The 16140-nt window shown below is 43.8% G+C and overlaps 1 protein-coding gene across 1 annotated transcript in view; it reads right to left on the bottom strand.

Moving 5' to 3' along the window:
- The window catches only part of RASAL2 (RAS protein activator like 2), a 121580-nt gene extending 108403 nt beyond the window's left edge, over positions 1 to 13177 (bottom strand). The window contains exons 1-2 of the mRNA XM_067300588.1: positions 12592 to 13177; positions 9076 to 9087 (exon numbers count right to left, since the gene is read on the bottom strand). Coding sequence (XP_067156689.1) covers positions 9076 to 9087; positions 12592 to 13177 — 598 coding nt within the window. The remainder of the gene's footprint in view (positions 1 to 9075; positions 9088 to 12591) is intronic.
- Positions 13178 to 16140: the final 2963 nt, after the last annotated feature.

Raw genomic sequence — 16140 nt, 5'->3', positions numbered from 1 at the left:
GCCCAAGGCAGCTGTGAAAAAACAATTTGAAAGGAAACTCTGCTCAGTTCCTGCACGTTTTTTTGGGTACACAAGATACCAGGGTTCTTGTGGTCAAACACCATATGTGTCCCATGGCCAGTGCATGGAGCTTGGCAAAAACGCTCTTAGCAAACAGCCTGCACCCCACAGACTGCTTTGGTCCCCGCTCTTGCCAACAAGGCTTCAACTAGCTTAACATACAACTCATTTTGAGCCATCAGTTTGGCACGACTCTTTTTGGAGCCTTTGGTTTGTCCAGTTACAAGCCTTTTTTGCACAGTAAATAAAAACATTTTGTTTAATATGATAGATTTTCTCTCCTTCAGTTTGCCCACAACTTAACCACAGACCCTAGTCTTGAATTTTCACACTAAAATAATTTATTCCATAATGTGATTCTGGCTACAATGATTCAGCAACTTCTTGATCTGTCCTAGGAACAAACTATGACAGGTTTGCTCTTACCCTACCTACCTACTCTGTGCTTTCCCCAAGCTACGGTGTATTTTGGATATGGATTTTGTTTTTGCTTTTGGAGAACAACCCTCCAGTACACCGATTTTGAAATCGTTCTTTTGCAGCCTGGGTTCTCCAAAGCAGGTGCTCATTAAAAATTTCATGCTTGCTAGACTGTTATAAAATGACTGAATTCACTTTTCTCAGTCACTTTTCAGAGACTAAGCTCAAGTATCTCAGGATGAAAACCAGTGTAGTAGTCTATCCAGGTTAAACATTTTAGATCACATTGCCCTTGGAAACCTGAGGCAAGAGAGATCTTGCGTACTGACATTCATCTGTCGCAGACTGGTGACACGTAAAGGGAAGGAGGTATTGGAAGAGCAAAGGCAGAGGAGCATTTCTGTCAAGACAAGCACTAGCCACAGCAATACACAGGGTGATAAGCAGAGACCACAAGTTCAAGCTGAACAACTTGAAAATGCATATGCTTTCTTGAAGGCTTTCACATGCAATTTGAATTATACTATGCAGGCTATGTCTTTTAGAAGCTTTCATCTTTGGCTTTCCTTCAAGAAAACTGAAACATTCCTTGTCACCATTTTGAATGATCTCAGCCCCCAAACTGCTTTCTCAATCCAGGATTGGGATTGCAGAATTCCTCTCCCCTTAAAACTACCTCTACGAAACACGCAGTGCCCGTGATTTGAAAAACAACTCCCTGCATATGGCTACAGCTTTCATGATGGGAGAGAAGAGTAAAGAAAAAAAGAAAAACCACAAAGCTCAATGGGATGCTCTTCCACCTAGGACCTTTAAATGCTGGGTAACGCTGCCATCACCGCACAGCCTGCCACTGCCACACTCTTCTAGCTGTTTTCAACCTCCCCGACTCTGCTACCTAAATGTTTCTTGAAGCCTGAGTATACACATGATGGATTAGGCGTTTCTTTCGTTTTTTTATGTTTTTTTGGCTCGACTGACTTTTTGGAACGGAGAATATAGGAGTTCTGACCACTATTCATGTTACATAGACAGAACAGTGTATTTCTCTCACACAGAAGTGAGATTGCTCACAGGACATTAAAATCTAATGCAAATATCTGCATTTTTATCCAGGTCAGTCAGGCATATAGGCTAAACTTAGCTTTCTTATTTTAACCACTGATAATAAACATCTGACTTAGTAAGGGACCATCTCAAGGGATTCAAATATAATATGAAAGAAAGCCTCCAGTAATTTCCCATGCTATTTGAAAAGACCCACTCCACCCCTTTCTGGCATCTTTAAAATGTTTTCGGAAAAACCTGGAACCAGCTATTATACACCAGTGAGTTGATCTGACCTACTCACACGCAAAAGCTCATAGAGATGCACAAGAATGCCCCTCATGCTATTTTTCTCCCTGTGTCTACAGAGACTTCATGCTTTTTAGTAGTGCAGTGCTCAATATACAGGAGATGGGACTTTTTCATCCTTTAAAGAAGGCTCAGAAGGTTCTAACAGCACCACAAAAAGCTTTGGAGAAAGGAGAATGGACTTTACATGAATGCAAAGGGGAATCTGTGCTGTATTTAAATTTATGCCACGAAGTCTTATTGCAAATAATCTGAATCCCACGTGTAATCCAGCACAGAGAGGTAATGATCTGTAATACCGCTTTTTCCAGTTCTAGCCTTTAATGTTCAGTTAAAGGTTATATGAGGGTAGCTTTCCCTTGTAAATTAACCCAGATATTTATTGTATCTGTTTTTAGGGAAGGAAAGCTGGCTTTGGGAGAAAAATCCACATTGGTTAAGCAGAAGGAAGTCACGACCAATTCGGTCAAGGCTGCACACCGAGTTGTTGGTGGAGGTTAAAGCTCAGGAACCTCTAATTATTGCCACACGACCTAAATATTTGCAAACTAAAGCTCAGTTTTGTTCTGAAATACCTGAATATAGGGAAGATTTTTTTCCCCTCGTCTGCACTATACGATGTTGAAGAAGGCAAGCAACTGTGAAAGAAAGAGGCAACATGGCAAGAAATAACAGTGCCACAGCAGTGAAATTGCAATTGCTGAGATAACACTATGTCAAAGGAAATACATTCTTGTAGGCCAACATGGTCTGGACATCTCAGCTGAGATCAAGGCTTCTGAGGTACCACCAAAACAGGTGAAGCAGGTTTCCTGTGCTTTTGGCAAACGCAAATAAGCATGACTAATGTATCCTTTGATGACGGTCAAGCTAATTAAAAAGAGCTGTAGCTACAGTGCAGTATGTCAGGAATCCTGAAATTCATTGATTTTCCCCTCTATTTAATATGCTTCCTTCTCTCCCAAGTAGCCTAGACTACAACGAATAAAGGCAAGCTCCCATCCTCACCCTAAACCCCCTTAATTGTAGGGCCCATGTCAGCTTCTCCTGAGTTTTTCTTCCTCACTCCTGCTACACTCCCTGAAGCCTGCAAAACATAAAGCATGCGAGGACTCAAGCTTTTGTCATTCACTTTACTGCTGATTTATCTGATGTTCAGTGTTAACGCCACAAATCGCCTAAGCACAAACACGCTCTTGGTCCCAAATGTTTTCCCTGCCATATGTTTTATAAACTGACATCATGAAGCCCCCCCAGCAAATGCCAACCGCTCTCTGTCAGAGGGGCGAAACCACAGGCGCTCATCTCAAATCCTGGAAGGAGAACAAATGAACCCAAAAGGATAAATAGCTGGTTGAGAGAAAACATCTTTCCGACAGCAGGATTAAACTGAAATTTATAGGTCACAACCTTGCTGAAGCAGTCCTGATAACATCTCATTAGCAGCCCTGCTGTGCAACTACTTTTCATAACAGTAAATGCAACTGGACTGGGAGGGGGGCAAACGAGAATCCTTATTGAATATAATAATTTCCATCCAATTTGGGGAGGTTTGTTTTACTTTGCCATTTTGTGTTTTTGTTTTTTCCAGTAGGAATAATCAACCCACAGAAAAGCTTTTCTGAGTTAGTACCGAAACTCCTCTCACTCCTTTTGGGAAACAATTCACAGGGGCAGCACAGCATTTTTTTTTTTAACTGAAATACTGAGAATCCTGTATGCTGCCAGAAGATGGGTGGAGGAGGTAAGGAAAGTTCATGTACCCAAGAGACCATTAAGTAGAACCAACTTGGACAATACATTTGAGAAGCATTTCCTTCCAGCTACTGTAGATAGCTGTCCTTAACATGCCTTTACTTAAGCAGCCAATTTTCCACCGCCGAGTACAATGAGATTTCAAAACACACGAAATCAGAGTATAAACAGACACAAACATCCACTTAGTGACATAACAAAAGAAAACAGGGGGCAAAAACTGAGCTTCTCTCAGCTTTCTGCCCCGTTATAAAACATCTTGGCATTTTAAAGCCTCCTCGCCCTTCTTTTAAGCTCAGCATTAGCTGAGAAGACCCTGCTTAGCTGTCTTTGTGCAAGGGGGTTCCCGAACAAAAGATATCTCTGGGGGCTGAGGGATAAATTTCCCTCGATATTATTGCACGAGGGAATCGAGTCTGAGATGAAGCGAGAAGCCCGAGCGAGGCTGCCGCATCGCAGGGCGAGGGAGGGAGGGAGGGGGGAATCAGCCAGACCTAGCAGAGTCCACGCTAGCAACGCGAAGCAGGAGCATTCAAGAGAAGTACGACCATCTTGCCACCGACGGCAGAAATGAAAGGGTGAAGGGCAACAAATTAAGGAGCAACTCTCCTGAGAAAGAGCTGGGGTTTGCTAAGGGCAGACCACGCTGCTTCCATACCATTAAACTGGATGGTACCCTACCCCCAGGCCCGACGGATGTCGAGATTATTTTTGTAAATCTCTGGTGATAAAAACCATGCATGGCATCTTGCTCATTTCCTCCTTACGACTTCGTTTGCCAAGAAACTTTAAGCTCTGCCTTCCCTGCCACATCTCCAGACTGCTGCTATTTGTTCTGGTCTCAGTGACTAAGAGCGATAATGCAAATCCCTTTGCTTCGTAACATCCCCTTTAACAACAGTATGAGGGCTGAAAATGATATCTTGTTTCCCAGGACCAGCGTTGCTAGCCCTGAAGCAAATAGACACGATGATGACAAGGAAAAAAAAATTTTCTTTTCTTTCCTAAACTCTCATGTGATTAAAGTCCATTAAAATGCAAACAGACTTCAATTTTATTTTATCCACCAGTGACCACACTTTGCTGTCCCTGGGCTATCATTTCTCTTTGTGAATTCTCTGCACATGAGGAGAGTCAAGCTGTAGGTTTAGGAGCTATCAATCCAGTAAACCTTGCTAAATATATATATTTATATATAAACACATAGTATAAAATATTATACATATTTTTTAACAATGATCTACATTTTTTGCATTGATTTACACTGACCATTGAAAAGTAGCACTCAGTTTCATGTTTGTTCATCTCTGAACAAACAAAGCGAAGGCTGCCGGGTATCCAAAGACAAATGAGACGTTACAGATGCAGACAAACCCTATCATCACCCTGCAGGCACTTCTCGCGCAAATCATACAGCCAGGCAGAAGTTATTCACGACAGAGATTGCTATACATGTTTTCAGTCCAACCTAGGGTTGTTGAGGTTGTTCGGTGAGGCTCTGTACTTTTTTCCCCTCCACGTACAGTACTTGAACGCGACAACTCAAATGCATGACTCAGTAAGGACAAGCCACTTGCATATTTAGGCACAATAACAGACGTTACAGAAATGCGTATACGGCCTGCGTACCTGGACTGCTGCCATTCAAATAAGTACATCTACATCTATTTGAACATGCGATTCCCCATCGAGCACAACCATTTAAACCGAATACGGTCAGTGTGCCCAGCGGGCTCATACCGCACAGGAGCGCTTGTTTCCCATCTGCAAACCTTGTCCCCTTCTGCCTCAGCAGAAAACCTGTGTTTCAGGTACATAACCAGTCTGGAGCAGGAAATTATAGTTTCCACAGGAGCAATACGAAGCTGTCAGAGGTTTGAGCACACATGCTGTACAAGGCAGCTAAGGTTTTGGAGAGTTGGCATGCACCACATTCAAAATGCCACATATGCACAATAAAACTGTCTCGGCGGACGTGCGAACACAAGTTTCTCAATTAGTATACGTGAACCATTCACATCTTTGTGAAAATGACTCAAAACTCCTGCTCTGCTCAAGTAATTTCCCCCAGACAAGCCCAACGGCACTTTACTATTATATTTAATGGCCTTCACTTCTGGTTATAGATCTGTGGCATTCACGGAAAGCTGAGCGGAAGCTCCACAATCAAAAAGGGGAAAAAAAAATGTCCTGGAAAGAAGTTGCTTCCTTTTGCAAATGTTCGAGTAGATCCGAGCAGGAGCTAACGACCTGTCCTTAAAACGAGCTCCTCAGGCGGCTCGTGCGGCAGCCCGCACCGCGCTCCCTGCTCCTGCCGATAAACCAGTTAAAAGCTGCCTCGGTTATATCTATAGCACGGTTGAAATAGCGGCTGCGGCAGTCGCCTACAGTAAAATAATTATAATCCTCTTAATGCCTAATGCCGCAGAGCAACAAGGGCCTCAGCTCCCACCCTAATCCCCCCAGCAGAGCGACCGGTGCCTGCTTCCTCCGAGCCCTCCGCATTAAAAGGCTTTTACTGACTCAGGTCATCTCCAACACTGGGGAACGGCAACCGAGAGCCGACTCCTCGTGTGACAGCGACACGCGGACAGACGTCGGGGTGGAAGCCACGGTCAGCAGCTGCGAAACGCCGCGGTCACACGGGCCGTTTCGCTCCTTCGCAGCCGCCTCGCAGCGGTTCTGCCTTCCTCTGCCTGCCCCTTTCAACACGAGATCGTGTTTTTGATAAGGAAAGGGGATCTCAGGATCCTTAAGATTGATAAGGAGCTCCATAAAGGAAAGGACTGGCATTGTAAGGCACTGGTGGCTTAAACCATACTCATTTTATCAGGCCGCAGCAGAGCCAAGAGGAAGCCCGCCACCGCACCACTGCAGCGAGACGCCTGCGCTGGCCAAGCACCACACACACGGCAACAGAAATCCCAAAATGCTCGTGTCTTAGTACACAAAGGACGCAAATCCTCATTGCTTAGCAGAGCACAGGAACCGGTTACCAAGACAGGCTATTTTTACAGGACACAGCCAACAGGCTTGAGCAGTAAACGTAAAAGAACGTTGTTTGAGAGGAAACAACTGCAGTCCAGTAATTGAGAGTTATTCAAATCGATATATTTATTTTCTTCCCTTCGTATACAAATCATTCAGTGACACTATCACGAGCAGCGTCTCCGACAAAGCTTCTTCCCATGTACGAGTCCCGCGAGAGCTAATGAGAGGGATAAGGTAGGTGAAGACACACAAAGATTTAGAAGTTTGGCAGAGCTTTCAGTAGCAATTCTTAAAATCACGTCCCAAAGCATCTGTGTCACTGGCTGTTAGAGCAGAATCACTCTTAAAAGCGGCGACATTAAAAGGGCATATTTTTAGTCTTAGAAAATGGACTGTAAACGTATGGTTCCAATTACAAGAGAGAGAGCGTCAATCTTAGGAGAATTCAGCCAAGAAAAAGTGACATGCAGCTAGAATCTGACCGTATCATCAGCATCATCACAAAAGCGATGACCTTAATCTCTGCAGATTTTAAGATTTTACTCAGGAATACTTTAATATGGGACAAAACTAGCTATGTCTGTAAATTTTTTCACTTTTACTTACCCTAATGTCTCTGTATAAGTTTTTTTTTGTTGTTTTTTTTTTTTTTTTTTTTTTTACATCACATGAACAAGCTGTCCTGTAACTCGTGAAACTTTTTCTCAGCCACAGAAGACCAGATGTCTAGCTTCAGCTTTTTCTCAAAGTAAGAAAAAAACCATGTCATGGACAGTTGGTTTCAATGCTAACATGTCAAGAGTTTTATGCATTATCTTGATTATGGAAATAGCTTCCCCTAAAACAAGTAACGTTTCACAGGATTATGGGGTATTTATTCCAGAGGAGTTTAAAGGGTCTTTTGTATAACTACCACAGAGAAAATATCATCACAGAAAGCACAAGGCTACACAATAAAACAAGCTAATTTAGTTAAAGCAAAGGATGGAGTGATTCTATAGTAGAGCAACGTATAAGTAAGGCACAGAGATAATCTTGTGCATGTTTGTTTACTTCTAAAATACCATCACTTTTGAGTCCTAAAGCACACACTGTTAGCATTACAAACGCGCACCATTCATTATCTGGAAAAACAACAAAGACCGAAAAACAAATACTTTCCTTTGGGTTTGTTATTTTAAGAAAAAGGGTCAATGTGCCTAGGAAGTGCTCCTTATGTAAGCATGCAGGCAATCGTCATCTCCAGCCAAGTCCCGTCAGGGGCCGCGTCTGTGGAAATGCCTAACGGGGAACTCGGCCTTAAGAGAATTCTGCCAGGGCAAGACTTGCCCTCTCCTTGCGGATGGCAAAGGTCCAAGTTTACAAGCATTAAGGTTCCCATTTCTACTGCTGAAGAAACTGAGATGTTGCCAGTCTTCCAGGACAGCTGAACCGCTGGGCGAAGTTCCCCTTTCTGTCCACCGAGACAGCTGGGGCTTAGGCCTGTTTTTAATAAGAGCTCAGAATTTTGAGAAAGGGCTAGCACAGTTTCTTTCCACTGTCTTCTACACCCTTCCCAAGCCTGGCCTCGCTTCTCCCTCAACGGAAACCGCAAAGAGCAGCTAGGCTTCGGGGCTGCGGGGTACGCGGTGCCAGGCCGTGGACACCCCCAGAGCGGGGGCGGCTCCCGCTCCCCTCCCCAGGTTCATGCCTCGTTGGGATCACAGCTACGGTGTTTTTCCCCCCTCGGAGACTCGATGGTTGAAACGAGAAGTTATGCTAAGGACTCCGAACCCAAGTGCTCTTCAGACACAGCTCCTCCGAGCAGCAAGGACTGCTTCTCCCGCTCCGAGCATCTCTAGGACACAGAGATGTCCTCTCTCCTTAGAGAGCCCCCAGGCAACAACTTCTCATGACCAAGGTGATGGCAGAAAACAACACTGCAAGCCCCGGCTGTCCGACTCCTCTGCACAAGAGGCAGAAAGCAGAACAGCCCACAGTCCCGCGGGCGCAGACTGCAACACCACCCACAAAAAGCAACCTGGAACGCGAGGCTGCGTCATTCCCTTGCCATGAATTCATGAGTCAGAAAATAGCTCTGACAGCTATCAATGTCCTCATTCATCCCAGTGGATGTTAATTCTGGGATTCAGACAGAACGGGCGGGGTGGGGGGGGAACAGAGCCAACCCTGAAACGAGCAGAACTACCTGCCTTAGAGACATCGTTCGTTATCACGCCAGTTAAGTGTAATTTTATTAGCCTTAGATACTGTTGCTAATTATTTTGTTTTGATCACAAACATTCAGCTGAAAAGCATCAGCCTGTGATTACAGGTTCCAACCCACTCTACGGGCTACAACGCTCCCGATGACCAGTCATTAGTCAACATCAAAAGGGAATATTTGGGGGTGAGGTTAAGAAGGGTTTAAAGCTGTCAAAAGTCAGTAATGATCCCCTGTGCATCCCAGCCCTGTGTAATTTTCAATATAATGTATAATACAATATTTCCTACCACTGAGCCACACTGCAATCCAATACCGGAAAAGCAAGGATATATAAAGTATAATCTCACAGTCTATGCACCAAAGAAAACTTATAAAATGAATTCAAGTGTGAAATCGAAATTTAAAAGACTGAAGAAACAGATTGTTATCCAGGTGAAGAAAGAGGAGGAAATAATTCTGCAGGAAATACCATTATAAAAATCATAACAAGACACTGACTGCAGTAGCCAAAACACACACACTAAAGAAAATAAATCAGTGTTTACTCTCTCCTTCCGCCGGAGCAAAGGAGAGCTACTCGCTGAAAATCAAGATAATTGATTCTACTGAAGAATTATTTTGTCAGCAATCTACAATTAAACTTGTCCTGTCTTGAGATCTAGATAAGCAGGAACAGTAAAATTAATGTTTTCTGGGAGCAGGCAGAAATTAAGAAAGAGTTCACCCACAACCCTTTGATCCAAGGCTTTAAGTTGTCTGCATATCTCCTTCCTTATCTTTCTTCTGCTGAAACCATGATGCGGTTTGAGGGGTATGTTTACAGTTAAAACATTCATTGGAATGATACTTCTCCTTCCTCAAGCTGAAACATTGACCGGAAGTTAAAGCCTTCTGAGATTTCTCAAGTTATAGGTAATAATTGAAAATTTGTGCTAATTAATACAGAGTCTAAGTCCTTTTAACTCGAGGCTTTGCAAGTGCTGATTTAAAAGCTAGCTTAAAATGCCTGGGTCTAAAAAGAGTTTAACCCAGCTCATGCGCACCAAGAGTGCTTCACTCGCATCCAAACAGGGCTTCGAGCCCCGCGCAGCACACCTGCGGAGCGGCTCCGGCTGGCCCCGTCAGCCGCCCGCTTCACTTGCTCTCCTGCTCCTCAACCCCAAGCCGTGGGCACGGCGGAGAGCTGCCGCCAGGGCGCTGGGGCCTCTCTCCTGCCACAGCTCCAGGTGGAACGAGGGGTGACGGCTCCCCAGCGGGATCCAGCATCCCCTCCGTCACCGAGGAGGACGACTGACCGCATCCAGGAGGGACCTCCACAGCCAAGAAGCGATGAAGCAGTGTCTGAACATGCTTCCTAGACTGTGAGACCAACTGGAAAATATTTAGCCAGATTTTTTTATTTTTTTAAATCCCACTTCCCTGTTGAAGCTGCCAGAAAAACAGCCAATCCTCTTTTGGAAGGAAAACGTTTCCTGAAGACGAGAACAGCTTATGCTTTTCCCTAGGCTTTTAAAGATAGTGGCAAACACCATCAATTGCTACACGAACCCACACAGAGGAACCAGCCTTTGCAGGTCTGGCGCAGAGATAAGACAGAACTCAATAGGACAGGCATGAAATTTTGAAAAAAGCTGATAATCTTTGCAACTATTTCAGAGCAAAGTGGAAATATTTTTAAAGAAGTGAGCTGGTGCAAGTAAAAGGCTTGGCTCTTTGGACAGAAAATAGACAAAAAAGAGCATGCTTCTGGGCATTAAACTCCAACAAAGCACGCCTCAAACTGCATTTAACACTAGAGAAAAGGTCCTCCTTGATTCGGGGTCATAGTGACAAGAAATTCTGTCCAAACAGAGGTTTCCTGGGAGACTTTTGATCTTGCAAAGTACACAAACAGTTTAGTTTGGAGAAACCCCACATCTCACACCATCATTGGCTAATAAAAAGTCTGGGCAGACCCCAGACTTAGATCGCCCAAGGATTCTCAAATTCTGCCTCTCTCAGAGGAAAAGAAAAAAAAAAATTCTTAGATTCCTTCTTGAAAAGGAGACAGGACTGAGGGCAGAAGACACTTTCTGCCTGCCCAAGTCTCAAAACCATCAGTGAATGTATGCTGACCCGCACTGAACTAAACTTGTATGGTATTTGAAAGGAATACTGAAGATCTGATTACTTCTGAAAGTTTAGACTGTGGCCGAAGAACAGAACAGACTTTAGCTATATTTATTTCTCCCCTTCTGCCTCCAAGTTACCTCCCTCAGACCCGAGATCTAAGCCCAAATGCCCACAGGTTTTGCTACTGTTTTATCAAGTCTCAGTCCACAGTATTTTCTGCGCCTCAGGAGTGTTTACCCAGCAGCGCCAACTAAGTCTGGCAAGAGCAGTCCTTCTTCAAGGAAAAATACAGCTAGTGATAGGCATTTAGCTGTCCTACGACTATATATCCCACAAAGCAGTGTGTCTTATAAGGTGAGCTAGTTTTCTTAAGCTTAAGCTGATGCTTGCCTGAACAATGGAGGAGAAACCTTCAAGAAGTAGAAGACCAAAAAGAAATCCCATTAAAAAAAAGAAGGGGGGGGGAGGCAAAAAGCCTTACTTAACAAGAAGTCTTCTCAAAAGGACAAATGCCAGCCCTGCCTCTTCATTTATTTCTATGTATTCCATGCAATTTAACAAGCATCACCAGCCCAAATTCCAATCCAGCAAGGTCTTGGAAGAATAAAAATCCATGACCACACACAACTAGTTTTGAACAAATCCTAGGAAGCTGAGTGATATAGTCCTTCTTAGTTATTTCTTCTTCTGGTCATTTGTTTTCCTTTTAAAGCAATCTGATGGCTTCCAGTAGTAAACATAAGCCTAAGAGACATTCCACTGGGATTGAGAGTGACTGCCCATGTAGACAGAGTATAATTCTGAGAATAATAGGAGTTTTTCTGAAGCCTGATGACTTGCCCAGTAGTCTCAACTGGATCCAGATGTTATCAGGGTTCTAATGTGACAAACCAGAGGACTCTGGAAAGTGTTGAGGTTTTAGGAAGAAGGAGAGTTTATTTTTGTTTTTATTACAAATTTTAACTTTATTTCCAAAGCCTCATCACTTATTTGGCTCAGACTGGCTAGTCTGCTAGGAAGTTACAGGAAAAAGGCAAATTTCTCCCCTTCTTGGCTTTACGGGCGTTGTTCTCAGCACGACAGATTGAAATGAAATCTGAGACTGGCATCTTGCTGACCTCAATCCCACCTGGCTAAACCTTTGCAAAATCGCTGTCCTTGGCATCTACCAGAGAGCAGACATCAATTTAGCTGATGGATTATAAAACCGTGAATCTGGTATGAGGAACTAGATCAGTTCCACTGCCTTGAACACTGTTTAAAAGACAGCTTTATTTCTCTCTCACCCTAGTACTCCATTTACAGTAGCCGGTTTGACACATCAATCAGCGCACTACCAATCCTCGGAGGCTGCTCTGCTCGCAGAACTGCATCCACCGCAGACAGTTCATTTCATAGAGAAATGCTACTGCTTCTATCCACCAAAAGGCATTTGTTTTAAAAACACTTCCAAATTTTTAAGCACAGGCTGAAATATCATACCACTTCCCTCTTGGGAAATGCCTTTTTTTCAGTTTTTTTTTTTTTTTTTTTTTTTTAATAAAGGCACAACATCAGGGTATCATAAATCTCTGGTTAACAAGCATCGAGTCCAAAAACAGTTTTGAACAGCTATCAAATATTCCAGAGAAGGTCCAACTATACTCACCTGCTACACAAATAGAACAAAAACCCAAGTTCATTACCTGTACTCAAATCATTCTCATCATCCGTCTTCCATTCATTTACAAGCTCACTGCTGGGCTCCCCTTTTCGATTCATTATCTTTGAAAAGCCACTTGAGAGAGTCGAGAAAATGCCACGGATGAAATATCCCTGCTGCTCAGAGTCCACTGAATGCCCCAGCTGCAGAAATGGCTTTGCGTTTCTGTTTCCCGAGTGTGGCACGGGTTCAGAAAGAGATCGGTTGAACGGGACCCGAAATGATCTAGTCCTCGCCTGGAAGAGCATCTCCGTTGGGTCTTCGTGGCTGTCATCTGCGCTAGGAGCATCCAGGTGTGCAGAACTTTTGACGGGACTTGGCTCATTACATTCCCCTTTAAGGCTGCGAGAGCGCTCCTTTTTGCTCATCCTCCAGGGAAGCCTGGGATGCGTCTGCCACCTATACGCCCTGAGGGGTTTCTCAGAGTCAGAAGGTGCTTGTTTACTCATCTTCCTGCTTTTCATTTGGTGGTACCAATGATAGCCCTTCAAGGTAGCGGTGCCAGCATCTTGTTCGGACAACGATCTTCTAAAGACCCTGGGAGAGAGGCTATAGCGCTTTTTAAAAGCGCTCATTTTCCAACCCTTGATTTTCAGCTCTTAACTTACATTCCTTGTAGCTTACGAGTCATATAGCTGTAGTTCATACTTTAAGGTCACTCACCATTTTAAGGCTTGAGTCATTTTCTTCACTGTTGTGACCGAAAGACAGTGGAGGTTCTTCCTGAGGCACTTCAGCATCAGCTCCAGAACGATGCATTTCTACATCTCAGCAACAAGGACAAGCTCTCACCTACAGCAAGCCGATTTCTAACGACACATTCGCCTTTGCTAAGCCTGTTGCCGCTTCCTGCATTGTCACGTTTCTGCACCAAAGTTTCAGGAAATGACTAAAAGAGCCCAGCCATGAAAACCCACAGTGGTGCTCTGCACCAATCGCGGTGCACCCGCTCATTCGACAAGAAAGGGTTGGTTAAAAAAAACAAAACAAAAAACCAACATGAAAGTACTTCACTTTAGAGACACAGCAAAGTCGGAGAAAAACATTAAAAAAATGCAATACTCAATCGAGAGTCATGCACATTATGTTCTTGAGTTAATTAGTAAAGTGCATCAAATAAGCAGCTTTGAGTAATACACATAAAAACAATTCCTAGGGTTTATATTTACCACAGGTATCTTGTATCACTCAAGAACACCTCAGTTTCCTTTAAGAGAGGTAAAATACCCAGCTTCATCAGAATCGAGTGCTGGAAACCTCCTAGAGCAAGGCAAAGGGAGGAACGGAGTAAGGAGAAGAAATGCTGCAATTAATGTAGTGAGAGTATAAATACACTGAAGGGAAATAAAAGTAAAGGGGAGGAGGAAAAGGACAGAGAGGGTGGGTGGGATTTCATCAATCATAGACCAAAGCAAAGAACGGGAAAGTTTTGAGGCAAGATCTCATGGCAAATGGAACGTGACAGCATGCCTTTTTTTTCTTTAAAGAAGAGAATAGGGTTTTATTTATATAAATCCAGTTGGGATAAGTGGGATGGAAAAAATAGTCCTATCTGTTTAACCAAGAGGAAAAAAAAGTTTGCTTTCTCTACAATTTAAGAAACAGCTGACTATTTTAAAATCTCATAAAGAAAATATCTGCTGGTGAACTCAAATCATGCTCGCCAAGTTTAGACCAGAAACACTTTAAGAAAAAAAAAAAGTCTACTTAAATCCCTGAAAATAGGGGGTTTATAATGGAAATGCTGACAGGCCCTTGGCAATTATTATGGAAGTGCCAATGAACATTTCTCTGGTTAAAGAAGATGGTAATCTGGTCTGGCAGACCAATAAAGCTTAACTGACCCACTATGGGATCTCGCCTTTAAGCTAGATTTCATTCATCAGCCCATGTACATTCCTGACTGTTGCGGATGCAAAACTTCCTTACTTTTCTGTATATATATGGAAAAGGGTATCACTGCTCCCTAGAACAGGGATGGATGGACCCAAAGACCTCTGTGTGTAAAGAAATGATTTCTCTGTTCAGTAGCAGGTTACATTTTTCAGTTATAAACAACACCAGTGGCTATCTAAAGCTGCTGGGTTCAAGAAGTTGTAGCAACCAAACTCAGAAGTAAAAAACACCTCAGACCCCTTAGTATAAATTCTAGATCAAAAATAACAACGTTGACTGAAGTGTTTTGTAGGAAGTTGAATTGCTCAGAGCCCACTGACAACACGTACCTCAACTAAAACTCTGCTGCGATTCCCACCCAGAGTAACGACCTCTCAGGAGGCCACGAGGGCAGTGAATAGATGCAGAGGTACAACTACTCCCATTGAGCAAATGAGACTCTGAATTCACTAGGAAAAATGTTAGCTGGGTCTTGTCCAGGCAGACCAGGAAATACTCGATCCCAGGAGCTGCTGCAGCCCAGGGACTTGTATGGGTCAAGTCAAGGTCTTCCAAGTACTCCCTGATTTGACCCTCAGTCACTGCTGGTAGCTCTTCTTCTTCTTTTTGGTCCCTTTCTGCAAGCACAGAGGCCTGAGAGACCTTGCTTCTGAAGACTGAGGCTAATAAGGCATTGAGTGTCTCACCTTAACTGTTGCCTGCCGGTACTAAATCACCCACCCCTTTCAGCAGGAGGTCCACATTTGTCTTGTTGAGCCTTTTACTTCTAATGTGGTAGTACTGCTTTAAACAAGCGCTTTGAATTAGCCTGTCTGGTAAAATTGGCTTTACAGCACTTCAGAAATAGGTATAAATAAATACGACAGCGTGGTGTGGTTCACTCTAATGACGCAAGCCATAATCAGAGAAAACTGAAAATGCTAAGCAGGTCTATGGTCAGCTCTGCAAACTGTACCGAGTTGTGCATAGGTTTCCGCTTGCACATCTACAGCTTCTCAGGGGAGTCCAGAGGGGCAGGAGAGGCCAGAAAGTGAAGGCAGACCACACGGCAGCTGAAGGTTTCCCACGGCTTTGCCTCCTGTAGATGTCTAGGAGGTTTTCTAACTGCTGTTGAAATGCAGCTACCAAGCTGAGCCCTGATACAGACCGTGCTTGGGAAGCACCTACGTGCCGTAGCAGAGGACTGAGGGCGGCAGTAGGGCCAAGGGCAACAGCTCAGCTCAGGGTGCACCTAGCTGTGGCAACGTTACTCTAACGGCGTGGATTTAGCACAACAGTACTTTGGGCAAAATGAAACGTCACGCTGAGGCCAACAGCCTGCCTAAAGACAGGGAGGAGCATCAGGACTGCTCCCATCCTATTTCTTTATTTTCATCACCTTTCCAATACACTTTGCATCACATCAGTCACCACCTTCTACAGACCACCCATTTCCAAAAAGGCAACGCACACAGAGCAAGATTAACTGTGTATCAGATTACAGAATGATGCAACATGCAGAAACAGTTAACTTCTACATAAAAATATTTTTATTCATGTGGTCAGGGCTTGGACAACAGCTCTACACAGAGCTAGTGACACAAAGGGGAAAAAGCGTGCTTCACAAGGCATTCAACAGCAAGTCCAGGAACATCAAAGTCAC

This window comes from Apteryx mantelli, chromosome 8 (assembly GCF_036417845.1).
Source record: "Apteryx mantelli isolate bAptMan1 chromosome 8, bAptMan1.hap1, whole genome shotgun sequence".
NCBI classification, from domain to species: Eukaryota; Metazoa; Chordata; class Aves; order Apterygiformes; family Apterygidae; genus Apteryx; species Apteryx mantelli.
This window is presented reverse-complemented; position numbering and strand designations above follow the sequence as displayed.